Source organism: Saimiri boliviensis, chromosome 2, assembly GCF_048565385.1.
Source record: "Saimiri boliviensis isolate mSaiBol1 chromosome 2, mSaiBol1.pri, whole genome shotgun sequence".
NCBI classification, from domain to species: domain Eukaryota; kingdom Metazoa; phylum Chordata; class Mammalia; order Primates; family Cebidae; genus Saimiri; species Saimiri boliviensis.
The window spans coordinates 63,857,327-63,884,109 of NC_133450.1; the positions used below are offsets into that span (position 1 = coordinate 63,857,327).

A 26,783-nucleotide genomic window follows, 5' to 3' on the forward strand; every position below is an offset into this window, starting at 1 on the left:
CCATCTCAAAAAAGAAAGAAAAGATAGATTTGCTATAAAATAGTAGTAAGTACTTTTGTAGTGGGCGTTTTGATAGAAAAACAATGTTTTTAAGAAGGATTAGAAATATCTGAGGATTATTTTTCTGTTATGTGTGAGATTTCATAAAATTTTCACTAAGTACTAACTTGAGAAAATGTTGTAAAGTCACCATGCAAATTTTTCTTTCAGCATATGATTTTGATAAAAGATCAGCTATCAAAACAACAAAGCGAAGGAGATAGCATCATCGGTAAACTGAAACAAGATCTAAATGAAGAAAAAAAGAGAGTTCATCAACTTGAGGATGATAAAATGGACATTACTAAAGAGTTAGATGTACAGAAAGAGAAGTTAATTCAAAGTGAAGTGGTGCTAAATGATTTACGTTTAACTAAGCAGAAACTTGAGGACAAAGTAGAAAGTTTAATAGATCAGCTAAATGAGTCACAAAAAAGTAATGTAAACATCCAGAAGGAGAATTTGGAACTTAAGGAGCATATTAGACAAAATGAGGATGAGCTTTCTAGAATAAGTAGTGAGTTAACTCAGTCTCTAAATCAAGACTCTGGAAGTAATTTTAAGGATAATTTACTTAAAGAAAGAGAAGCTGAAGTTATACACTTAAAGCAAAGTCTTTCAGAATTAGAACAGCTCAATGAAAATTTAAAGAAAGTTGCTTTTGATGTCAAAATGGAAAATGAAAAGTTAGTTTTAGCATATGAAGATTTGATGCATCAGTTGGAAGAATCTATTGCTAGTAACAAGCAGCTTTCTCTGGAAAAAAACACTATTGTGGAGACTCTAAAAATGGAAAAAGGAGAGATAGAAACAGAATTGTGTCGGGCTGAAAAGAGGCTGTTGGAAGAAGCAAACAAGTATGAGAAAACCATTGAAGAACTGTCAAATGCACGTAACTTGAATGCCTCTGCCTTACAGGTGGAACATGAGCGTTTAATTAAACTCAATCAAAAGAAAGACATTGAAATAGCAGAACTCAAAAAGAATATTGAACGAATGGATACTGATCACAAAGAAACTAAGGACATTTTATCATCTAGTTTAGAAGAGCAGAAGCAGTTAACACAACTTATAAATGAGAAAGAAATTTTTATTGAAAAACTTAAAGAACGAAGTTCAAAGCTGCAGGAAGAATTGGATAAATATTCGGAGGCCTTAAGAAAAAATGAAATTTTAAGACAGACCATAGAGGAAAAGGACAGGAGTCTTGGATCCATGAAAGAAGAAAATAATCATCTGCAAGAAGAACTGGAACGATTTAGGGAACAGCAGAGTCGAACTGCACCTGTGGCTGATCCTAAGACCCTTGATAGTGTTGCTGAACTAGAATCTGAAGTATCTCAACTGAACATGATCAAGGATCATCTTGAAGAGGAAATTAAACATCATCAAAAGATAATTGAAGATCAAAACCAGAGTAAGAGGCAACTACTTCAGTCTTTACAAGAGCAGAAGAAAGAAATGGATGAGTTCAGACACCAGCATGAGCAAATGAACGCCACACACACCCAACTCTTTTTAGAGAAAGATGAGGAAATTAAGAGTTTGCAAAAAACAATTGAGCAGATCAAAACCCGGTTTCATGAAGAAAGACAGGACATTCAAACAGATAACTCTGATATTTTCCAAGAAACTAAAGTTCAGAGCCTTAATATAGAAAATGGAAGTGAAAAGCATGATTTATCTAAAGCTGAAACGGAAAGATTAGTGAAAGGAATAAAAGAGCGAGAACTGGAGATTAAACTTCTAAATGAAAAGAATATATCTTTAACTAAACAGATTGATCAGTTGTCCAAAGATGAAGTTGGTAAACTAACTGAGATTATTCAGCAGAAAGATTTGGAGATACAAGCTCTTCATGCTAGAATTTCTTCAACTTCCTATACTCAAGATGTTGTTTACCTTCAACAGCAACTGCAGGCCTATGCTATGGAAAGAGAAAAGGTATTCGCTGTTTTGAATGAGAAGACTAGGGAAAATAGCCATCTAAAAACAGAATATCACAAAATGATGGATATAATTGCTGCCAAAGAAGCAGCTCTCATCAAACTGCAAGACGAAAATAAAAAATTGTCCACTAGATTTGAAAGTAGTGGCCAAGATATGTTTAGAGAAACTATTCAGAATTTATCACGTATCATTCGAGAAAAAGACATTGAAATAGATGCACTAAGTCAGAAATGTCAGACTTTATTGGCAGTTTTACAAACATCCAGCACTGGTAATGAGGTTGGAGGTGTTAATAGTAATCAATTTGAAGAGCTTCTGCAGGAACGTGACAAGTTAAAACAGCAAGTAAAGAAAATGGAGGAATGGAAACAGCAGGTGATGACCACAGTACAAAACATGCAACACGAGTCAGCCCAGCTTCAGGAAGAACTTCACCAACTTCAGGCACAAGTTTTGGTTGACAGTGATAATAATTCTAAATTACAAGTGGACTATACTGGCCTGATCCAAAGTTATGAGCAGAATGAAACCAAACTCAAAAATTTTGGACAGGAATTAGCACAAGTTCAGCACAGCATTGGGCAGCTTTGCAATACCAAGGATCTTCTTTTAGGAAAACTTGATATTATTTCACCCCAGCTGTCTTCTGCATCATTGCTGACTCCCCAGTCAGCAGAGTCTCTTAGAGCAGGTAAGTCTGGTGTATTGAGTGAATCGTCTGAATTGCTTCAGCAAGAGATAGAAGAGCTAAGGAAATCACTACAGGAAAAAGATGCCACGATTAGAACTCTCCAGGAAAATAATCACAGATTGTCTGATTCGATTGCTGCCACCTCAGAGCTAGAAAAAAAAGAACACGAGCAAACTGATTCAGAAATTAAGCAGCTAAAGGAGAAACAAGATGTTTTGCAAAAGTTACTTAAGGAAAAAGACCTCTTAATCAAAGCCAAAAGTGATCAGTTACTTTCTTCCAATGAAAATTTCACTAACAAAGTAAATGAAAACGAACTTTTGAGGCAGGCAGTAACAAACCTGAAGGAGAGAATATTAATTCTAGAGTTGGACATTGGCAAACTAAAAGGAGAAAATGAAAAAATAGTAGAAACATCCAGGGGAAAGGAAACAGAATATCAAGCGTTGCAGGAGACTAACATGAAGTTTTCTATGATGCTGCGAGAAAAAGAGTTTGAGTGCCATTCCATGAAGGAGAAGGCTCTTGCTTTTGAACAGCTATTGAAAGAGAAAGAACAGGTATGTTCCAGATGGAGTATTGTTGCAGGAAGTTGGGGTGGAGGAGATTTTTTTATGCTATTCCATTTATATTGTCTTTGAAGAGGACTGTGCATTTGTTCATTTAGAAATACTTATTTCAAGGTATGATTCATTCTAAATAAATTTTCCTTAGAGACACCTGGAAGTTCTCCCTCAAATTACTGGGTGTTTCCAAATATTTTTAGTGATACATTAATTTTTTTACAGTTTGCTAAGTAGAAAAAAAGAATTTGGTAGTACTTAATTTTTTTTTTTTTTCTTTCTTTTTTTTTTTTGAGGGGAGACAGAGTCTTGCTCTGTCACCCAGCCTGGAGTATAGTGGCCCATTCTTGGCTCACGGCAACCTCCACTTCTCAGGTTCAAGTGATTCTCTTGCCTTATCTTCCTGAGTAGCTGGAATGCAGTGGTGTGACCTTGGCTCACTGCATCCTTTGCCTCCTGGGTTCAAGTGGTTCTCGTGCCTCAGCCTCCCAAGTAGCTGTGATTACAGGTGCACCATACCACACCCAGCTAATTTTTGTATTTTTAGTACAGATGGGATTTCAACATGTTGGTCAGGCTGGTCTCAAACTCCTGACCTTGTGATCCGCCCATCTCGGCCTTCCAAAGTGCTGGGATTACAGGTGTGAGCCACCATGCCAACCTAATATTTTTCTTTAGATAACAGAAGTGTGTCATGAGAGAATTTTGAAGTCACTTCAGTTTAATCAAATTTTAGGTATATTTCAGTAACTTAACATTTTAGAGATTTTTTCTTTTTTTTTTTTTTCTTTTTTTTTTTTGAGATGGAGTCTCTGTCGTCCAGGCTAGAGTGCAGTGGTGTGATCTTGGCTCACTGCAACCTCCACCTCCTATGTTCAAGTAATTCTCCTGCCTCAGCCTTCTAAGTAGCTGGGATTACCGTTGTGTGCCACCATGCCTGGCTAATTTTTGTATTTTTAGTAGAGATGAGGTTTCACCATGTTTGTCAGGCTGGCCTTCAACTCCTGACCTCAGGTAATCCACCCGCCTCAGCCTCCCAACATGCTGGGATTACAGGCGTGGGCCATTGTGCCTGGCCTTAGAAATTCTTATGTATATACATATGTGAAATACACATATATCTTTAACCATCTGTAGTAAGATATACATTTTACATTGTGACACAGTGAGAGAGAGAGAGAGAGAGAGAGAGAGAGAGAGAGTGTGTGTGTGTGTGTGTGTGTGTGTGTGTGTAACTGAAATGTTTCAGGAACCAGAAATTGCTCTTACTACATGTGATACTCTGTTTAAAAAAGAATGTGCTATTCAGGTAGAATGACTTGGGCTAGAAATTTTTCTTTCTCTTTTTTTTTTGGTGGGGGGGACGGAGTTTCGCTCTTGTTACCCAGGCTGGAGTGCAATGGCGCGATCTCGGCTCACCGCAACCTCCGCCTCCTGGGTTCAGGCAATTCTCCTGCCTCAGCCTCTTGAGTAGCTGGGATTACAGGCACGTACCACCATGCCCATCTAATTTTTGTATTTTTAGTAGAGACGAGGTTTCACCATGTTGACCAGGATGGTCTCGATCTCTTGACCTCATGATCTACCTCCCTCGGCCTCCCAAAGTGCTGGGATTACAGGCATGAGCCACCGTGCCCAGCTTGGGCTAGAAATTTTTAAAAATAATAATTAAAAGCTGGGTGCGGTGGCTCACGCCTGTAATCCCAGCACTTTGGGAGGCCAGGGCAGGCAGATCACAAGGTCAGGAAATTGAGACCATCCTGGCAAACATGGTGATAGTATCCTGGCCAACATGGTGAAACCTCATCTCTACTAAAAATACAAAAATTAGCTAGGTGTGGTGGCGCATACCTGTAATCACAGCTACTTGGGAGGCTGACGCATGAGAATTGCTTGAACACAGGAAGCGAAGGTTGCAGTGAGCCAAGGTCACATCACTGCACTCCAGCCCCGCGACAGAGCAAGACTCCATCTCAAAAATGATAATAATAATAATAATAGAATGTGCTGCTGGGCGTGGTGGCTCATGTCTGTAATCCCAGCACTTTGGGAGGCTGAGGCGGGCAGATCACCTGAGGTCGGGAGCTTGAGACCAGCCTGACCAACATGGAGAAACCCCATCTCTACTGAAAATACAAAATTAGCCGGGCATGGTGGCACATGTCAATAATCCCTGCTACTTGGGAGGCTGAGGCAGGAGAATTGCTTGAACCCAGGAGGCGGAGGTTGCTGTGAGTTGAGATTGTGTACTCCAGCCTGGGCAATAAGAGCAAAACTCTGTCTCAAATAAATAAATAAATAAGTGCTAGATGACTCATTAAATTAATTTTTATGAATTGATTAGTCACAACCTGTAATTTGAAAAGTATTGGACATGAGTAATGCTTTTCTCATGGTAGGCTCAGTAAATATTGTAATCCCAATTCTGTCAGTTTTGCACCTTTGGATGTGTTTTGACCTTATTGATTTGTTTATTAAGCCGTAAGACAGAAGGTCATAGCAGTTATATGGATAGTGCCAGTAGCTTTTGGTAATATTTAAATTTTTAAATGCAATTCATTTTAGTAAGAATTATGAGGATTTCCTGTTTTACTATATACTGTAGTATATTGATAGTATAGTGTAGGGCTTGTTTGGTAGTGTATAGGGTGCTGTGTAGGGCTTGTAGTGCCTTTTTTCTGTGATTTCTATACTTTTAGTAGCAGAAATTTGGAAAAGAGATGATAGGCAGAACAATAAAATATTCAATTAGTGCTTCTTGAGCATTACATGCTGCCAGCCTTAAGATACAAACTGATTTAACTTCATTTGACAATTAAGTTTCTTCTTAGATGAAAGTTGTGAAAACTTCATTTTTTTCCTTTGTCATCTGATGAAGTGGGCACACTGATGATCAGTATTAAGGTGTTCTTCCGAGATAACTTCTTAGCTTTCATGGTACTGATCTGTAATTGATGTGAAGAGAATCTTAGAGGCTAGAGCTTCCTGTTGTTCACTAACCTAAATTAGCTGTAGCTTCTTACAGTTATAAGAGTAGAACAGAGGAATATAGAGCAATGATGTCTTCTGTCGTTTAGAGACATTTTGGAGTTTTAGCATTTTGTGCAATTTAGTTCTGTTTCATTGACATTTACAGATCTAAAGTGTGCAGATTTTATTAACACTCTCTCACTTTTAGGAAGGTTCCCTAAGTTAAGTAGTACTTAACTATTATATTACTTGAAGATAATTAGTATAAACTAATTTCTTCCAATATTCTCTATATAATTGAAGAGTGCCTTTAGATTATATCTTGAACATAATGAGTAACATCACTTTTTTTTTTAAGGGAGAAAAGAGTGTTCTCAACAGGAGATATTCAAATCTATTTAATTTCTCAAACATTTATTCTTTCTCTGTAATGTAAAAAGAAAATTAACTGAAAACTGATTTGGAAAATATCGGCCTCCCTATCCAGGAGAGGTGTTAATAGGAAAAGAACAGATGGTTTTATATTTTTGTTATAATGATTTATCCTGGGGGATACATTATATATTCTTAAAGAAATGGAAAGTTTACATGAAAACTTAAAATATGCTAAACTATAAATAGTTTCATATGATATGCATGTTTAAAATGGAGAAAAGAAGTGGCTAGAGGCCATGCACGCTGGCTCACGCCTGTCATCCCAGCACTTTGGCAGGCTGAGGTGGGTGGATCACTTGAGGACAGGAGTTCAAGACCAGCCTTACCAATATGGTATAACCCTGTCTCTACTAAAAATACAAAAATTAGCTGGACTTGGTGGCACATGCCTGTAATCCCAGCTATTTGGGAGGCTGAGGTATGAAAATTGCTTGAACCTGGGAAGTGGAGGTTGCATTGAGCCAAGATCACACCACTGCATTCCAGCCTGCGCGACAGAGCAAGACTTTGTCTCATAAAAAAAAAGAAGTGGCTGTAAAGCAGTCTGACACATTTTTGTGCTTTTTAGAATTTCAGCTATCATCTGAAACTTGTGGCCGTACTTTGCAGTGCAGGTGCTTTCTCTGATAACAATTGTGGATGCCTTATGAATGGACAGATACGCACGCACACACATACACATTTTGTTGATTTGGGGATTCTGAATACTTTGTTGTATAGGGTAAATTTGAAGACATTTTTGTCCTTTGGGTACCTTTTAAGACATTTCTTTTTTTTTTTTTTTTTCCTGAACAGTCTCAATCTGTTGCCTGGGCTGGAGTGCAGTGGCACAATCTCGGTTCACAGCAGCCTCCACCTCCTGGGTTCAAACAATTCTCCCACCTCAGCCTCCCAAGTAGCTGGGACTACAGGGGTGGGCCAGCACACCAGCTAATATATATATATACATATATATATATATATATATATATATGAGAGAGAGAGAGAGAGAGAGAGAGAGAGAGAGAGAGAGAGATGGGGTTTCCCCACATTGGCCAGGCTGGTCTCAAACTTCTGACCTCAAGCGATCCACCTGCCTCAGCCTCCCAAAGTGGTGGGATTACAGGTGTGAGCCACTGCACCCAGCCTTTAAAACATTTCTAATAACCTTCTTTTAGAAGAGTTTTAAATTTATAGAAAATTTGCAAAGACAGGTCTCGTAGACCTCATACTCAGTTTCCCTTGTTACCATCTTACATTGCTATGATGTATTTGTCATAGCTAATGAACCAATATTGAGGTATTACTATTAACTCAAATTCGTACTAGACTTGAATTCCTTAATGTATGCTAAGTATCCTTTTCCTGTACCAGGATGTCATTCAGGATACTGCATTATATTTAGATGTTGTGTCTCCATGGCTCCTCTAGACTGTGACAGATTCTCTGACTTTGTTTTTCATGACTTTGACATAGTTAACTACGTTTTTAAATAGGAGTCTCTCTGAGCCTACTCTGGCTCGGAAGGCTGCCTGATTTAAAAATTAAATGAATTAATAATTTAATGGAGAAAATGTCTCTTTTTAAATATGTTTTGTTTTTTTAAATCTAAAATTGTTTCTTTCCAAAAGGGCAAGACTGGGGAGTTAAATCAGCTTTTAAACGCAGTCAAATCAATGCAGGAGAAGACAGTTGTGTTTCAACAGGAGAGAGACCAAGTCATGTTGGCCCTGAAACAAAAACAAATGGAAAACACTGCCCTACAGAATGAGGTACACTTTCACTTTAAAGGAATTACGAGTCAGACAGTAAGTTTAGTAACTGTTAAGAGAACTAGAAAGCTGATCAATGAAAATGACTTTCTCTCTTAGGTGATTTTTCTTGGTCTTCCTCTGCTGTGCGGTAGTAGGATTTTAGTCTCCCATGGTGTATTTTTTTTCAGTCTTCAGAAGTGAAAACTATGGCATATCTTGGGTATAAAAAAATTGCTCACCCATACAGTATGAAAAAAAAATGACATTTGCTGGAAAAGTGGCCTGTCACAAAGAGTACTTTATACAATAGAGTGATTTGTATAATTCCATTTTCCGTTATGGTCACAGGGAATAAGATTTTGCAAAGTAAAGCTTCCGTTTAAATATTCAAGATGATTTTTTTCCTAGTATAAATGCGTTTTGCAGTGTGGGAAATTGGTACAAATAATACACTTCAGTAATGGGGAAAATATTTGATAACAAAGTGGTTTGTATCTGGGGAAAGGGAGCATTTTGTAGAAGAAAAATAATGTCCTCTACCTAGGTTCAACATTTACGTGACAAAGAATTTCGGTCAAACCAGGAGCTAGAGAGATTGCGTAATCATCTTTTAGAATCAGAAGATTCTTATACCCGTGAAGCTTTGGCTGCAGAAGATAGAGAGGCTAAACTAAGAAAGAAAGTCACAGTGTTGGAGGAAAAGCTAGTTTCATCCTCTAATGCGATGGAAAATGCAAGGTAATTTTTTCATTTTTTTGCATTAACTTTAACTGAACTCTTCTTGCATATCAGACTCAGTATTTTTTGTATGTTAGCTCATCCTTGCAAAATTCATTATCTGTATTTTATGGATGAAGAAACTGGGGTTAAAGAGATTTAATAACCTGCCCAAGGTAGGCACACACAGTATGTGTAGGGGTTTCACACTTGAGTCTGTGACTCTAAAGCAGATCTGGCATTCAGACTGTCTATATCTTGTTCATCACCTAGATCATTGCCTCTTACCATTTTAGGAGTACAGTTTGAAATGCTGACTGATTTTAATTGGCTCTGTCCAACTCCCAAAGAACTGTTTATGTGGTTTTATTTTTCATCGAATGATCTAAAGTTGAGCAGGATGTGGGTATTAGAAGGAAGATAGTAAAGGAAGTAGCAAAGTAAAGACCAAGGTCAGGATGAAGAATTAACTGGGCTTATTAGAACACTTGAGTGATGCTGGTCCCTGTTTATATATTTTAATTTCTCTCAATAAATTTTTTTTCTTGTTTTTTTTTTTTTTTTAATTATGAAAACATTCTATTTTTCTCTTTAGGAAAATCATACAAATCCAAAAGAACACAGAGCCTCACACGCCCAGAAATCATCTTTTTGTGTGCCTTTTTGTACTTTTTTTTTTTTTTTTTTTTTTTTTTTTTTTTTTTGAGACAGAGTTTCCCTCTTGTTACCCAGGCTGGAGTGCAATGGCACGATCTCGGCTCACTGCAACCTCTGCCTCCTGGGTTCAGGCAATTCTCCTGCCTCAGCCTCCTGAGTAGCTGGGATTACAGGCACGTGCCACCATGCCCAGCTAATTTTTTGTATTTTGAGTAGAGACGGGGTTTCACCATGTTGACCAGGATGGTCTCGATCTCTTGACCTCGTGATCCACCCGCCTCGGCCTCCCAAAGTGCTGGGATTACAGGCTTGAGCCACCGCGCCCGGCGACTTTTTATACTTTTATGTCTGTGTGTATATATTGTGTATCTTTTTTAAAGCAAAACTGAGATTATAATAGTCTGTTTTGTAACTTGTTTCCATCAATAATACTAATGGCAGTACATGTTAAACCATGTATGTTTGCAGTATTTTATGGCTGCATAATATGCCGTTATTTGGATTTGCCATGATTAACCCAGTCATTTATTACTGGACATTTATTGTGTTTTAAGTTTTCAAAATCACTGAGTGTTGACATGATATCCCAAGACATGTATTTTGTGTTGATGACAGATTATTTCCTTAGTGTAAGTTTTGAGAAACAGAACTTCTAGATCAAGATCAGAACTTCTGAGATTATACTGCCAAATTATTTTACAAAAAATTGTGTCAATTTATATTTCTTACTGGCATGTGCATCTTTTTATTTATCTTTTTATGATTTATAACACAAAGGGAGATAAAATGAGACGATAGATACTGTCTATCTGCAAAGAGGTTATAGGCCAGTAGAGACAATATTCCTGAGGACGAACCCCCTACCCCACCTTTGCAGAGTGTATTGTTACACCTTCAGATTCCGCTGGAAAACAAAAGGCTATTAAGACAATGAGTGATCATTTGACTCTATGTTTCACTTTGGTGGAAATGCCATAACATTTTTTATTCTCATCCTTTTTTGTGTTTTTCAAGCCCTTATTTTTTCTTAATTAAAATAGTTTCTAGTCCCTGCTTCTTTCGTTTATTTTTCATAACTTCCAGAATAACCTTCCTTACATAGAGCTGTGATCTTGTTACTCCTTTTTTCGAAAACTGATCTTGACTCCAATGATGGTCCCAGGCTCCTTCCGCGTTAGCCTTATTTCACATTATCGGCTACATCTAGCCAGACTGTATTACTCACTTTCTCAGAGCCACTGTTTTCCTATTTCTTTTTTTTCCTGCTTTTTGTTTTCATATGCCGCCTTCTGCCTGAAGAGTCAACCAGATCCCCAGCAAGTCTTCCTGTGAATCTTTATATATATATAAATTTTATATATATATTATATATATAAAATATATATATTATATATATATATATATAAATTGTACTTTACCTGTGAATCTTGACTATTCATCAAATCAATTTTCTCCTAAAGGGTGCTTTATTTAGCACCCCACTTGTCATATCCAAAAACAAACCTTCCCCTGGTGTGATGTTTGTCCTTTGAACTTGCATAATACTTAGTTTGAGTCTTACAGTTTGAGGGCACTTATACTTTAATTTAGGGTACAGGTAATTGTTGACATGTCCCATACTGTCTCCCACCCAATGAAGTGTAAAGTCACTGGGGGATAGAAATGGGGCCATTCATTTTCTACCCATCACACTGTATATATTACATATAGTTTAATAGCTACTCAGTAAATATTTGTTGTATCAGTAACTCAGATCTATAAACCTGATTATGGTGGTGTGAGCTCTTACTTAACAATAGTAACACCTGGTATTTATTATCTTTTTGAGTGCCATCATAGCTTATTTCATTCCTATACAGTCACCCTTTAAGTGATTGCTAACCAGCAAAGCTGAATAAGGTCCAGAGATATTTGGCAGCAGAATTTAGGTCTTCTGATTACCAGCTTAGGCTCTTTCCACAAGAGGGTGCTAATGGATAAAGTCTCTTCAAAATGAGTTGATCTTAATGAGCTTTCATGGACTGCTCTTGAATAAGAATTTAACTGGAAATTAAAAATCCTGGGAGACTGGTGCAGTATTTTGAATATAATCATTATACATTAAGGAAGTACACCAGTGACATAAGCCTAGATAGGTGCTATATAAACCTCTTGGAAATCTGTGGAGAGTTAAGAGATTGTGTTTAATATAGTCAGAAAGAAAGATGATAATAAAAGATAACTAATATTCAGAGCAAATAATAAGTAGGATAGCCTTTGGAAAATTGTGAGTTCACCATGCATGCAAGAGGGTCAAAGGCAAGGGAGTGTCATAGAATCCATTTTGTATTAAATTGGGAGCTAGACAAAATGACTTCCAGAGTTCCTTATAAAATATTTCTTGATAAATTACTTCTTAAGAGTTTTATCCTGGAAGCACAAAAATTACAGTCTATTTACTTGTACAGTTTTCTTTTTCTTTTATTTGTAGTTGTTAGAGACAGGATCTCACTCTGTTGCCCAGGCTAGAGTGCAGTGGTGTGATCATAGTTCAGTGCAGCCTCAAACTTCTGGGCTCAAACAGTCATGTTGCCTTGGCCTCCCAAAGGGCTGGAATTACATGTGAGAGCTATCTCACTTGGCCTACATTTTTATTTTGCTGACTTTTCTTATTTAACTTAATTCTTAGTCTTTAAAAGGACTGCCATTTGTTCAAAGTCACTTTCACAGGAAGAGTAATTGAATTTACAAAAATAGGGACAATAAGTACCAGAAGAACTCTTCAAGTTTCTTTGAAATTTAGCTTGAATCTAATGCAATAAAGGAAGATGACATTCACAGAGATAGAAAGTAGAATGGTAGTTTTCAAGGGAAAGGGGAGTTACTATTTAATGGGTGTGGAGTTTCAGTTTGAGAAAGTGAGAAAAGTGCTGGAGATGGATGGTGGTAGGTTGTACAACAGTGTGAATGTTCTTAGTGCCACTGAACCGTACACTTAGAACTGGTTAAAATGGTAAATTTTATGTATGTTTTACCAAAATAAAAAATGCAGGGAAGATGTTTCATCTTACTAAAGTATCTAAACACTTTGATATCTAACCTGAATTTAAAGCAATAAGAGGCCGGGCATGATGGCTCACATCTATAATCCCAGCACTTTGGGAGGCGGAGGCAGGCGGATTACCTGAGGTGAGGAGTTTGAGACCAGCCTGACCAACATGGCGAAAACCCGTCTCTACTAAAAATACAAAAATTAGTGGGGCGTGATGGTGGGCACCTGTAATCCCAGCTACTTGGGATGCTGAGGCAGGAGAATTGCATGAACCCGGGAGGCTGAGGTTGCAGTGAGCTGAGATGGTGCCACTGCACTCCGAAGTGAGACTGTCTCACAGTAAAATAAATAAAATGCAATGAGATGTAGAGAAGGTGGTTTCTTGTTAAAGTATCTAAATAGATAGAAGCGGTTTGACTTTTGTTCTTTTTGTTTGAAGCCATCAAGCCAGTGTGCAGGTAGAATCATTGCAAGAACAATTGAATGTGGTCTCCAAGCAAAGGGATGAAACTGCGCTGCAGCTTTCTGTCTCTCAGGAACAAGTAAAGCAGTATGCTCTGTCACTGGCCAACCTGCAGATGGTACTAGAGCATTTCCAACAAGGTAAGCTCTACGGTCACTTTCAATGAAGAAAACTTGTAGTTACGGGAAATTTTGCCTAATTTGAGAGCTATTTTAGTTGAGGCATGGGGAAATCTCTGAAAGGTTACCCTTTCAGAGGATAGGGTGAGTAGCCATCAGAAAGTTAATTTAGACTCCTTTTACAATTAAGACGAGAAAACAAACTTTATTTAGTAATTATTAAAAATTTTTTTACTATCCTCTTACCAGTGAGAGGTAAGAGTTGAGGAAATAATAAGGAAAGATGATCAAGTAATAAAGAGGAGAATACAAAGAAAGAGAGAGATGTGCTTAGAAAAAATAGTTAGGTTTTAAGGTAATGGCTGGAGGTTGAACCTACTTGAGATAATCATCATTAATTACTGTTCTTTCAAATAGTGATTCACATGTTCATAGCTATTTGTCTATGCTTTGAGGTAACTACATTCTCTAGTCCATATGGAAGATGCTTTTTTGGAGACACAATAATAGTAGCCAGAGCAGTTTTACCCTGAAAACCAAATAGATCTTCTCACATTCTACTTCCTATCCTTAGATTTACTCACTTTAGATCATTCATCCATCCATTTGTTTATTCGTACATTCAGTAATTATTGACAGTAAATTAACTACTAGTTGGGGAAAGTGATTAGGGGATATGAGAATGAGGAAGTAACGGAGGCTTTTATTTTTGTGTCTAAGCAAAACTTTAAATTTGTACCTCTGTGTCCTTTCAGGGTTGAAATCTTAAATTTTAGATATAAGAATTGCCGGGCGTGGTGGCTCATGCCTGTAATCCCAGCACTTTGGGAGGCCAAGGTGGGCGGATCACCTGAGTCAACAGGATGAGACCCCGTCTCTACTAAAAATCGTCTCTACTAAAAATACAGAAATTAGCTGGGCATGGTGGCAGACACCTGTAATCCCAGCTACTTGGGAGGCTAAGGCAGGGAGAATTGCTTGAACCCAGGAGGCGGAGGTTGCAGTGAGCCAAGATTGTAACACGGCATTCCAGTCTGGGTGACAGAGCAAAAAACAAGAAAGAAAAATTCTTCAGGTCTACTTTACAATATAATGTAATTATTCGAGTGGGTATGCATACAAAGCAGTATGGAACTGAGGCTATAGAGAAAACATTGCCAAAGAGGAAATCTTTGAGTAGGTTTATGAAGGGAGAGAAGAATCTGCAAGGTAGACAAGATGGAGAAGGTTTACACAGAGCAAAGTGATCTCATTACTTAAGTACCACTTAGCATTACACTGAGGCATGTATTCTTTCTGTTTGAGACATTTGAACTGTTTTTATTGGATTATTAAAATTTCAAATGGCTTAACATTCCAGTTTTATCACACAATTGCCAAATACTAATGTGACTTTCTGTTCTCTTTAGAGGAAAAGGCTATGTATTCTGCTGAACTCGAAAAGCAAAAACAGTTTATAGCTGAATGGAAGAAAAAGGCAGAAAATCTGGAAGGAAAAGTGGTATCCTTACAGGTAGGACAAAATAGTTTCCTCTTGTTAGGTTTTATTATTCATGAAACAGTTACTTGTAGAGTCTTTGTCTTGGAAATGATCTCTTAAACTGTTCAGTTAGTAAACTTTTGAGTAGCTACCCTGAATCGAGCTCTCTGCTGCAGCCTGACAGTGAATAAGATACCCAGGATTTCCCTAAGGTGTCATAGTTTAGAGTAGACACAGCAAATGTAAGATGATAATTTACATTTCTTGGCACACACAGGAATTTTAGAGATCTCTGGGGGAAAAAAGCATCCAAATTTATCTACAATTTTAACTTTATAATTTTCTCTTTTCAACAAAATTTATTCAGCACTCTTTCACATGGATTAAAACAATATATATTATGCCATTAAATCTTTTTCTTTTGTATAATAGCATCATCCTTTAAAAGATTTTTCTATTACATGCTGTATTTCATACATATAAAAATTATATATAAGGAAAAATGAACTCCTGTGAAGAGATACGACACCAAAACAGCTTGCTTTTAGATTTAGGAAAAACTTTTCTAAGTCATAAATAGACTGTCAATAGCTGGTAGAAAAGCTAAAGTTCATTTACCTGGCATTAGTGGAGGTAATCTTGCTGTTCTTAACATTAATGTCCCAAGTAAGTGAAGATATATGTCCTAATAAAGTTTTAACATTTTAATTAAGTGTTGAGTGGCTGCAAAGCAATTTAGGTAATATGTATAAAATATAAGACTGACAATGCAACAGATGCCCGCATTCTCACCACCCAGTGTGAGAAATAAAACTTCATCCTTTGAAGTTCTTTATGCATTCCTTCATATCCCATTCTTATCTTCCACCTCTTAGGTAACCAGGATTCCAAAATGTTATGTTTATTACTTCCTTGTTTTGTTTTGTTTTCTATTTCTTTTTCTGCTTTTCTTTATGGTTCTTATCACATAGATTTGAAGCGCCAAACAATCCATTGTTTGGTTTTGCATATTTTTGAAGTTATGTAAATGGCATTTGATGTATATGTAAATTCAATGATTCTTCTGAGACTTGCTTTTGGTTTTTTTTTTTTTTTTTTTTTTTTTTTGAGATGGAGTTTTCCTCTTTTGATCAGGCTGGAGTGAAGTGGCAGGATCTTGGCTCACTGCAACCTCTTTCCTTCCTGCCCCCCCCCCCCCCCCGCCAAAAGTTCAAGTGATTCTCCTGCCTCAGCCTTACGAGTACCTGGGATTTCAGGCATCCACCATCATGCCTAGCTAATGTTTGTGTTTTTAGTAGATACAGGGGTTCACCATGTTGGCCAGGCTGGGCTCGAACTCCTGACCTTAGGTGATTCACCCACATCGGCCTCCCAAAGTGCTGGGATTACAGGTGTGAGCTGCTGCGCCGGGTTGAGATTTGCTTTTTTAAAAAAAAACTTACGCGATTCAGTCATATTACTGTGTGTTACTGTATGTAGGTGTTTCATTATTTTCACTTCTGTATGCATTGCATGAATATATAATTTACCCATTAATAAAGGATATTTAAGATATCTTCAATACATGTAAGAGTTTTTTTAGGTGTATATCTTGATTGAAATTGGTAAGTTATAGGATATATATGGTCAACTTTAGCTTTATTAGATGATGGTTAATTGTTTTCTGAAGTGATTGTGCTAATTTACTCCTACTAGCAGTTCACATGAGTTCTTGTTCTAATCCTTGTTAACACTTGACATTATCAGACTTTCAAAGTTTTTGCCAATCTGATGGGTAGGAAAATGTCTTACCCCATTTTGTGCTGATGCAATAGAACACCACAAACCAAGTTATTTATAATGAACAGAAACTTAGTAGCTCACAGATTCTGGAAGCTGGGAGATCCAGGATTAAGGTGCCAGCAACTGGTAAGGATCTGCTTACTGTATCATCTCATGGCTGAGAGAGCAGGAGGGGGCCAAACTCCTCCACTTGTAAGGAACCCACACCCTTGATTATGAACCACTCTCACAATAAGGGCATTAATCTATTCATGAGAGTGATGCCCCCATGAATCAGACACCTCCCATTAGGCCCTACCTCCCAATACTGCCACATTGGGAATCAGGTTCTCAGCACATGAACTTTGGGGGCTACATTGAAGCCATAGCAGAAGGGCTATCTTCTTGTGGTTTTAATTTGTATGTCTCTAATTACCAGTGAGGTCAAGCATCTTTTTTTTTTTTTTTTTTTTTAGAGAGTCTCACTCTGTTGCCTGGCTGGAGTGTAGTGGTGGGATCTTGGCTCACTGCAACTTCCGCCTCCTGGGTTCAAGCAATTCTCTTGCCTTAGCCTGCCAAGTAGCTGGGACTACAGGTGTCTGCCACCACTCCCAGCTAATTTTTGTATTTTTAGTAGAGGTGGGGTTTCACCAAGTTGGCCAAGCATCTTTTGTTTATTGATCATTTATACTTACTTTCTTGTCATGTCATTAATACATTTAAAAAGATGTATTTTATCCAAGTAGTAGTTTCTAGTGGATCCAGAGTATACAGTCTGTGGAACTGCTAGAATGGAATTCCAGATCTTCTCTTTTTTCTTAGAGACAGGTTCTTGCTTTGTTGTTCAGGCTGGTCTCAAGCTCCTGGGCTCAAACAATCCTCCTGTCTTGGCCTCCCAAAATGTTGGAATTACAGGTGAGAGCCTCTATTCCTGGCATTTTTTTCTTATTTTAATTAGAGATGAAATCTCGCTATATTTCTTGGGCTGGAATGCAGTAGCTCTTCACAAATGTGATCATAATAGTGCACTACAGCCTTGCATTCTGGGCTCAAGCAGTCTTCCTGCCTCATCCTCTTGACTAGCTGGGACTCTAGGCATGTGTCACAGCACCCAGCCAAATCTTCTTTTAAAACTGGTTGTTTTTTTTTTTAAATGTAAAATGTAATACACATTTAAAGGAAGAACAAGATAAATGAGAAGAATTAATAAAAATAAAAGCTGTAATTAATGAAATAAAAACCAAACTATCGGTAGAATAGCAAAATCTAAATGCTAATTTTGGAAAAGTCTAAGTGTAGATTTAAGCTTTAATAACTTTGTAAGTACAAATGCTGTGGGGTTAAAAACATCATTTGAAAGTTTAAATTTCCTTCACACTAAATTTACTTTTGTGGATTTTTGAATAGTAAATATTTTATTTAAATTGTTTAATTTCAGTCCCTCTATATATCAATCAGAGTTCAGTCCCTAAAGGCAAAATCAGTAGGGTGTGTATGTATATGTGTCAAATTTATATGTGTGATATATATGGATGCACATATGCAATTTATTACAAGGAATTGGCTACATGATTGTAGGGGCTGGCTAAGCAAGTCTGAAATTCGTATGTTGGCAGTCAGGATGGGAAGACCACATCAAAGGCAGGCTGAAACTCAGCAGGCATGAGCCAGAGCTGTTGTCCACAGGCAGCCAGGAAAGGAAAGTCGCAAGCAGTGTGGAACTCCATAGGCACAGGTGGAAGCTGTGGCTTAAAGAGGGAATTTCTTCTCTTTTAGGGGGAAGCCTAAGCCCTGGCTTTTAAGAACTTTAAAACTGGTTCAATCAGGCCCACCTAAAGTATTCCAGAATAACATGCCTTTCTTAAATTCGGTTGATTAAGGACTTTGATTACATTTGCAAAACATCTTCACAGCAACATCTAGATTATGTTTGATTGAATAACTGGGGACTGTGACCTATCCAAGATAATACATTAAAAAGGCTGTCACACTGACTGAAGATGGCAAAACTTGACTTGAAATTTACATGTGAGAATACTTGAGAATAGCCAAAAAAAGTTATGAGAATTAATACAGTGAGGAGAGAGACCTGCCTACTAGATACCCTGATAGTATCATAAATTGATACAATATTGACTAGATTTGTGGATTAAGGAGAATCCAGAAATAGAGCCCAGGATATATTTGAGAAGTTGAAACTAAATCTTAAATTAATTTAATGAGAAAAAGGATAGCTTATCTAATTAATGATGTTGACACAGCAGCTGTCCATAAGGAACAAAGAAAAAGAAAAAACAGACCCCCTTCTCCCAGCATGAACAAAAGTCACGTCTAGGTGTATTAAAGCAGGGACTCTCAACTGGGAGTGGTGTTGATTATCTGGGGATAGATGTCTCACCTGGCATTTATTGGGCAAGGAATGTCAAAGCCACTCCCATTAAGAAACACCGTGTTAAAAATTTAATTATATTATAAAATATCTTGTAAGAAAAAAAACAAAATATCTTGTAATAAAATCTGGAAGACAACATGTACATTCTAAGGGCAAGGAGGATTCTAACAAAGACCAAGGCTTAAGAAGCTGTAAAAGCAAAGTAGAACATGTTTGATTATATACAATGTAATGTGTTTACATGGCAAAAGATATTGTAGAGTCAGTAGACAGATGGCAGATACGGTAACTATTTGCATAGCACAGGTTAAAAAGTTTCTTATCTACTATACAAGGTGCTCTTACAGATGGACAAGAGAAATATAGCTCAGTAGAAACTTGGGCAGTGTATGCAAAGAGGTTTTCACAGAAGGTCAGATCCAACTTGCCCTGTAAACATGAAAAGTAATGCTCAAATTCACTAGTAGAGGTCAGGGAAATAAAATTTAAAGTAACAAAGTCATAATCAAGCATTGCTTTATTAGACTTTAAAAAATTAAAAAGAGTAAGAACATTTGTTGCTATGTTTCTGGACTTTGTGTTTTTTTGGAGTTTTATTTCTTATTGTTACTTTTTTTTTTTAACTTCTATCATCATGTTGTCTTTAGTGACATCTGCTCTTTTTATTTAGTTCCTCTAAATGAGGCAGTATTGTATTGAAAAGAATGTGGGTTCTGCCTTTGACACTTATTAGTTGGATGAATTTGCCTAAGGTCATAGAGGTGCAGCTTCACCAGCCGAAATGTAAAGGTTGACTCTAAAATGTCTCTAAGCCTTACAGTTTGTGAAATAATTTTTGTATACTTTTTAATAAAGTTTATTTTCTCAGGAACGTTTGGATGAAGCAAATGCTGCATTGGATTCAGCATCAAGACTTACAGAACAGTTAGACCTAAAAGAAGAACAAATCGAAGAACTTAAAAAACAAAGTAGGCTTTTTTTCTTTTTCTTTTTTCCCCCACTACAATACTGATATAGCATCAAATGTAGTCTTCAGCCATAAATTGGCAGAGTTGAGTGAGACCAACTTCGTTGATGTGGGACTTCCATTTGCATCTTCCCTTACTGATTTGCTTCAATTTAAGTATGGTCCTAGTGAAACCAGAGTCTTTAAGTTGGCCCTGGCTGTCCAGTTAGTTTTCCTGGATGTTGAGGGAATGCCATTGTGTTGGCTGTCACCTGTTGACCATCAGAGGGCTTGATGAGACTGATTTGACTTTTTATGGATGTGATTTCTCCCTTATCAGTTCATGTGCATGCTGCCTAAAGCCATCCGATCTGTTAAGGCAGAATTCTCAAGTAAAGGAATAACTTTCTATGGAATGAGTGTCTAGGTATAACTAGATTTTTATGATTGTAGATCGTGTTTTACCACAGGGACATCATGTGTTTTTTGATGTTTATAAGGTGTCTCGTATGCCCTGTCAATTCCTAAGGTGTGTCATATGCTTAGGATTATTAGTTGGTTCAATGATCAGGTGGCTTATAGGGCTTTGTTGAATCCAATAGCTGACAAAGATGGTATATCCTCATTTCATCTCTAAGTTAGAGGCAACCAGGAAGTCAAAACTATTCTAGGGCTGCATTTAGTAGGTAATGATTCAAGGTTATTGGAAAGGTGATAACAGAACCTAGAATGCATCAACTCTAGATGTCTAGGTTAGGCACAATAGTAACCAGGCATGTAATTAAGAAATACATACCACCTAACATGAACTTAGAAATAAGCAAAAATAGAAGGCGATGGTACATCAGAGGAACTGTCAACAACAGAAGCAGTGACTTAGGTACTAGGGAGGCAAGCAGGCAGGAGCCACTGAAGCATGGACATCAAAGAACAAGCCAAAGTAAGTTGACCTAAATCCAGCAGGAGACCGGAGAGGGGAGGTTTTTAGGAATACAAAGGAGAAAAATAAGACAGATGGAAGTAATTGTCCTCAAAATGATTTGATTCTGAGGCAAGTTACTGCCCAACCAAAAGTCTTCTACCTTGTAAGACTTGGCCAGCCTAGGATCTCTAGATCTAGTCGAGGGCCTGGAAATGGGCAGCAAGGAAACAATTATATGTTGAGTGTCTGTTACAAACATTTGACATAACATTTATTTATTTAGTTTTCTCATCATTTACTTTTTATAAGCATCTCTAAAATAGACGGTATTAGTTCCGTTTTCTAGATTAAAGAGGCGAGATTTGAACTCCAGTCTTTTCACCTATTACCATAGTTCATGATCTTTCTATGTTATTGTAGTCCTATCAGGAAAATGGTTATAGTCTTAGTGTATTTTGTTCCATATATCTCCAATTTCCTCTGAAAATATGGTAGCATCTTCTGTATTGTGTCCTAAATGTCGAAATGGCTGCCTTTACCAAGAGGCAATATTTATTAAGAAAACAGTCTAGTTAGATTAAAGGCCAGTGTAACTACAGCCTTATCTGGAAGTCATATGGGCAACTGAGAGGAGACACTGAGAACTGGTATCTTAGGGTTGGGCTAAACTAATGGAGGTGAAACAGCAGTATTGTGAACCAACTCATTGGTTTGTGGCAACTCAATGCTATATGTTATGCTACTGTAATATCTAAGGCAACATCCTCTTTTAGACACCTATCTGAGTCATTCCCAATACTTGATGGTAAATGTAAAATTCTATGATTTATTTTAGTGAATAAGTATTATCAGAGTTCTTGAAGTACAGGTTGAGCATCCCTAATCCAAAGTCTGAAATGCTCCAAGGTCTTAAAACTTTTTGAATGCTGACATGATGCTCAAAGGAAATGGTTATTGGAGCATTTTGGATTTTGGATTTTTGGATTAGGGATGCTCAGCTGGTAGTACTATAATGTAGACATTCCAAAGTCTGAGAAGTCCAAAATCTGAAACACTTCTGGTTCCAGGCATTTTGGATAAGGGATACTCAACCTGTATTTAGTACTTGTTGAGGCTCTCATTTAAGCTCCCACTAGTAGAATATTTTCAGATGTTCTTGATTATAGATGATAAGGCTTAGGTGGCCTAGATTTCTTATGTAAAGAATATTAATCATTGTGAATGTATAGGAACTTTGGACTCATTTTGTGGAATCAGTATTAGCTAATAATAATCAGAGAAAGCTCTGATTATGCTTGTACAACTGGTATTTGAAAGGGCAGGCAAGAGGCCAGTGTTGCACAGACAGGACGGGGTGTAAAAAGACAGTTGGTTCCGTTATGTCTAAGTCATTCTTGCCATTTTCAGTTCTTCTTAATCTGTTTTCTCGTATTACCTAAGTGCTTTAATATCACTTTTATATCTCTAAATACAAATGCAATTTTATTTTCTCAAAGCTGCACTCTTGATAATATAAACAAAACTTTGATTGGTTTACTTGTTTCAAAAGAATCACTGTATATTTTCTCTCCTAGATCATTAAGTACTTTAAATGTTGATTGATGTTGTAATACTGTACTTTATTTTTAACACAAAACTTGGCCAGACAGCAAAAATATTTGCCAGGAGAAACAGTTTTGAAAAAGACAGATTGGCTTTTGTTGGAAGAAAGTACACGGAGACTTGAATTGTAAAGACAAAGTATTGTTTTACTTGTAAGCATCTGTAGACTAATGATTAGTTGATATACCGTTTCAACATTTAAACAATATTAGGAAACTCACTTTTAAAAGTATTTTATTCAAAATGGTTGATTATGTCATTGCTACCAGAGATGAGATGATTCAGTCTAGTCAAACACATGAAAAAGAAAGCTGTTGCAAACAACGCCAATATTGAAACAGTAGACTGTTGATACTTTTCAGTCATTTCTTAGAGTATGTATATGCAACTGTGGTTATGAATTAAGAGTATTTTCAGGCCTTTGTGAAAAGTATGAAGACATATGCTAATCAGACACTAAGTATTTAATGAGAACCAACTGCTTGGCTTCCTGTTAGCTGCTGTATGAGATGCTAGATAGTATCTCTTTCCAAGGAGTTTAGCTAAGGAAATGACACGTACTGTAGATACGCCATAGGTTAGTAATTTAAGACAGTGGTGCACGGCAGTGATCATAAGACAGTGCATATTTAGTTCCTCCAGAATCCCATGAAGGGTCAGACAGCATTCCATGGAGAAAAGGAACTTGAGTAAAGACTTAAACCAGTAGTAGGGAACTGTTTAAATCTTCTCCCTGTCTCCCTCCCCCTCTATCCTTCTTCCTGGGAAAGTAACAATGAAAATAAATCCTAAGATCCTAAGAGTACTAGAGTTTAATAGATAATTTTGGCTGGTAAAAGAATTATTGCTATCCTTCCTTTTAGAAATAATTCTTCCAGCATTTTACCTGAAAGTGTTCTTCAATACGGTTCCAAAGACTGACTTCACATGCCATCCCATATCCAAACTCAGTATAGTGGCCTGTGAAGCACATATGACAGTGTTTTCCATTAGCTATTCGGAGTTGATCAGAGTTCCAAATCTCTATGGAATTATTACTGATGAGAAAATATACACCTGTGACTGAACCATTATGTGTTGTGTTGTGATATTTGTGGTAAGATTTGACATTTTCCCTTTCCGTCTCGTTCTCTACCATCATCCTTGACATAAATTCCTGCTTAAATGAAAATGATTTGGTTGAGCATGATGGCTCACGCCTGTAATCCCAATACTTTGGGAGGCTGAAGCGAGTGGATCACCTGAGGTCAGGAGTTTGAGACCAGCCTGGCCGACATGGTGAAACCCTGTCTCTACTAAAATTACAAAAATGAGCCAGGTATGGTAGCTCATGCCTATAATCCCAGCTACTCAGGAGGCTGAGCCACAAGAATCACCTGATCCCAGGAGGTAGAGGTTGCACTGAGTTGAGATCACACCACTGTACTCCAGCATGGGCAAGACAGTGAGACTCGATCTCAAAAAAAAAAAAAAAAAAAGAAAAAGAAAATGATTGGATAAATTGAAATAGCACAAGATAGTTATTTTGATAACTGTGATTCAGAAGGGTGGTGAATTTTACAATGTGGGAAGAAAAGTGAGTTTTCATAAGCAATACAAAGATCTTTTGTTGTGTTTGCTAGTTTATACCTGTATCTGAAAGGGTGACATAACTGATTTTTTTTTTTGAGACGGAGTTTTGCTCTTGTTGCCCAGGCTGGAGTGCAGTGGTGTGATCTTGGCTCACTGCAACCTCCACCTCCCAGTTCAAGAGATTTTCCTGCCTTAGGCTCCGGAGTAGCTGGAATTACAGGCGTCCACCACTATGCCCAGCTAATTTCTTTTTTTATTTTTAGTCGAGACGGGGTTTCACCATGTTAGCCAGGCTGGTCTTAAACTCCTGACCCCAGGTGATCCACCCGCTCTGGCCTCCCAGAGTGCTGGGATTACAGGTGTGAGCCACTGTGCCTGGCCGATTTTTGTTTTGTTTTATTTTGTTTGTTTTTTGTTTTTTGTTTTTGAGACAGAGTTTCACTTTTATTACCCAGGCTGGAGTGCAATGGCGCGATCTCGGCTCACCGCAACCTCCACCTCCTGGGTTCAGGCAATTCTCCTGCCTCAGCCTCCTGAGTAGCTGGGATTACAGGCACGCGCCACCATGCCCGGCTAATTTTTTATATTTTTAGTAGAGATGGGGTTTCACCATGTTGACCAGGATGGTCTCGATCTCTTGACCTCGTGATCCACCCGCCTCGGCCTCCCAAAGTGCTGGGATTACAGGCTTGAGCCACCGTGCCCGGCCTGATTTTTTTTTTTTTTTTAAAGAAGATTTAATGACTACTTTTAAAAGTCTCCTATGAGTTGAGAATGGAAAATTTCCTTAGACCATTTTTTAAAAGAAAATCTAGAAGAATGTATAAAATTGTCTCAGTTAAACTTACTGTAATATGAAGCATAAAATCATGTTTTAAAACTACAGATATAAATGAAACTTAAAATGTTTTTCATGGAATTACCTTTATGGTGCTGGATGGTAAAGTTTTTATTTTAAATACGGACATTCCGTTTTTCCAGGACATGATTTATACAAGAAAACATATAATGTCCCGTTGAACAGAAGCCAAATACATTCCCAGACGCTTTGTTACCCAAACCTTTTGAGGGATTTCTTTATAGATGTTTTTGGCAGAACTGGTGATTTTAGAGGAAACATATAAGAAGTACCAGATGCAGTTTTCTGAATTGCCATAAATGGTTAAAAAATTGTGATGATATAAACATCTGGGTATACTAGACAATGACAAAATATGAGTTAAGAAAAAAGTGTATGTTAATTAGATAAACAATTAAATCTTTTTCAACGTAGTTATCATATTTTTAAATGTAAGTCTCCCTAATATTAATATCTAAACTGAGCCTCATTTTAGAAATTATAGTTTAAAAAAAAAAATTCCTCTAAGTTTAAAGGGAAAGTACATGATGTAGCAATAAGAATGTTTCGAGTTAATGAGTTTTATGTACTTGCCCTTATTTCTTTATGCACAGGTGAATACATAATTCAGAACATAAAGTATTTGTTCTTTTTGTCCAGTGTTCTTTGCAGATATTCTCTTTTCCCAGAGAAATCAATCAGTCGTTGACTTATTTCTCAAGTATTCATTGTTTATTTGCTCTATGCTAAGCACTGCAGTAGGCACTAAAGATCCAAAGACGGAGACAAGGGTCCTGCCTTCAGGAGGTTTACAGTCAGGCAGGAAGGGAAGATGACACACATCAAATACATGCAACACATGTTTTAGAAAGGAAAGAGCTATCCTTTCTACTTGCTGTTAGTAGCATGGAAAGGTAGAAAAGGCTAGTGAAGGGCTTGAACTTACTTGAATGATTGATCAATTGAAGAGTGTTTCTTATGGAGGCAGTAGATTCTCTGCTCCACCCAGCTGCTGCCATGCAGGAATGTAGGCCCAGTGTTGCCATGTCTTCAGATCTTTCAAGAGATACTGGAAATCTGCTTTTTTTGTGTGTGAAATATCCCATTGAAAAAAAATTGATTGCAAATTGTGTATTCAGGGTACATCTACAGGTTTATTACATGGGTATACTGCTTGACACTGAAGTTTGGGGTGCAGATGATCTTGTTACCCCGGTAGTGTGCATAGTACCCATTAGTTTGTTTTTCAGTTCTTATTCCTCCCCCTCTGGTAGTCTCCAGTGTCTACTGTTTCCATCTTTATGTCCATATGTACCCAATGTTTGGCTCCCACCTGTAAGTAAGAAAGTGGGTAACACTTTTAAAATTAAATAGATATTCTGTCTCACATGCCAGAGGAGTAAAAATTAAATATATAATCACTCATATTTACTCTTTCTAAAAAGATTAGTTCTGTTTCAGTATGGAGAAAATACAGTACAGATTATCTGAATTCACAATAAAGGGTTGAGGGAGGAGAATGGAGTGGAGAAATAAATTTGATTTGGTTACATTAAAAATGCTTATATAAAATATGGCCAGGTGCAGTAGCTCACACCTGTAATCCCAGCACTTTGGGAGGCCGAGGCGGGTGGATCACTTGAGGTCAGGAGTTCAAGACCAGCCTGTCCAACATGGTGAAACCTGGTCTTTACTAAAAATACAAAAATTGGCCGGGTGTGGTGGCACACGTCTGTAATCCCAGCTACTTGGAGGCTGAGGCAGAAGAATTACTTGAACATGGGAGGTAGAGGTTGCAGTGAGCTGAGATCATGCCACTGCACTTCAGCCTGGGCAACAGAGCGAGACTCCTTTAAAAAAAACAAAGGCCATGGGGTTGGGAGGGGTTCAGAGGGGGAGGGA

General features: G+C 37.5%; 1 protein-coding gene across 3 annotated transcripts in view; it reads left to right on the forward strand.

Annotated features, from left to right (window-relative positions):
• TRIP11 (thyroid hormone receptor interactor 11) overlaps window positions 1-26,783 on the forward strand; it is an 80,465-nt gene that overhangs the window by 32,813 nt on the left and 20,869 nt on the right. For all 3 annotated transcript variants that reach the window (XM_074393462.1, XM_010350557.3, XM_074393463.1), the window contains exons 11-16: window positions 211-3,240; window positions 8,259-8,399; window positions 8,926-9,119; window positions 13,226-13,389; window positions 14,778-14,881; window positions 19,870-19,969. In XM_074393462.1, the coding sequence (XP_074249563.1) occupies window positions 211-3,240; window positions 8,259-8,399; window positions 8,926-9,119; window positions 13,226-13,389; window positions 14,778-14,881; window positions 19,870-19,969 (3,733 nt within the window). The remainder of the gene's footprint in view (window positions 1-210; window positions 3,241-8,258; window positions 8,400-8,925; window positions 9,120-13,225; window positions 13,390-14,777; window positions 14,882-19,869; window positions 19,970-26,783) is intronic.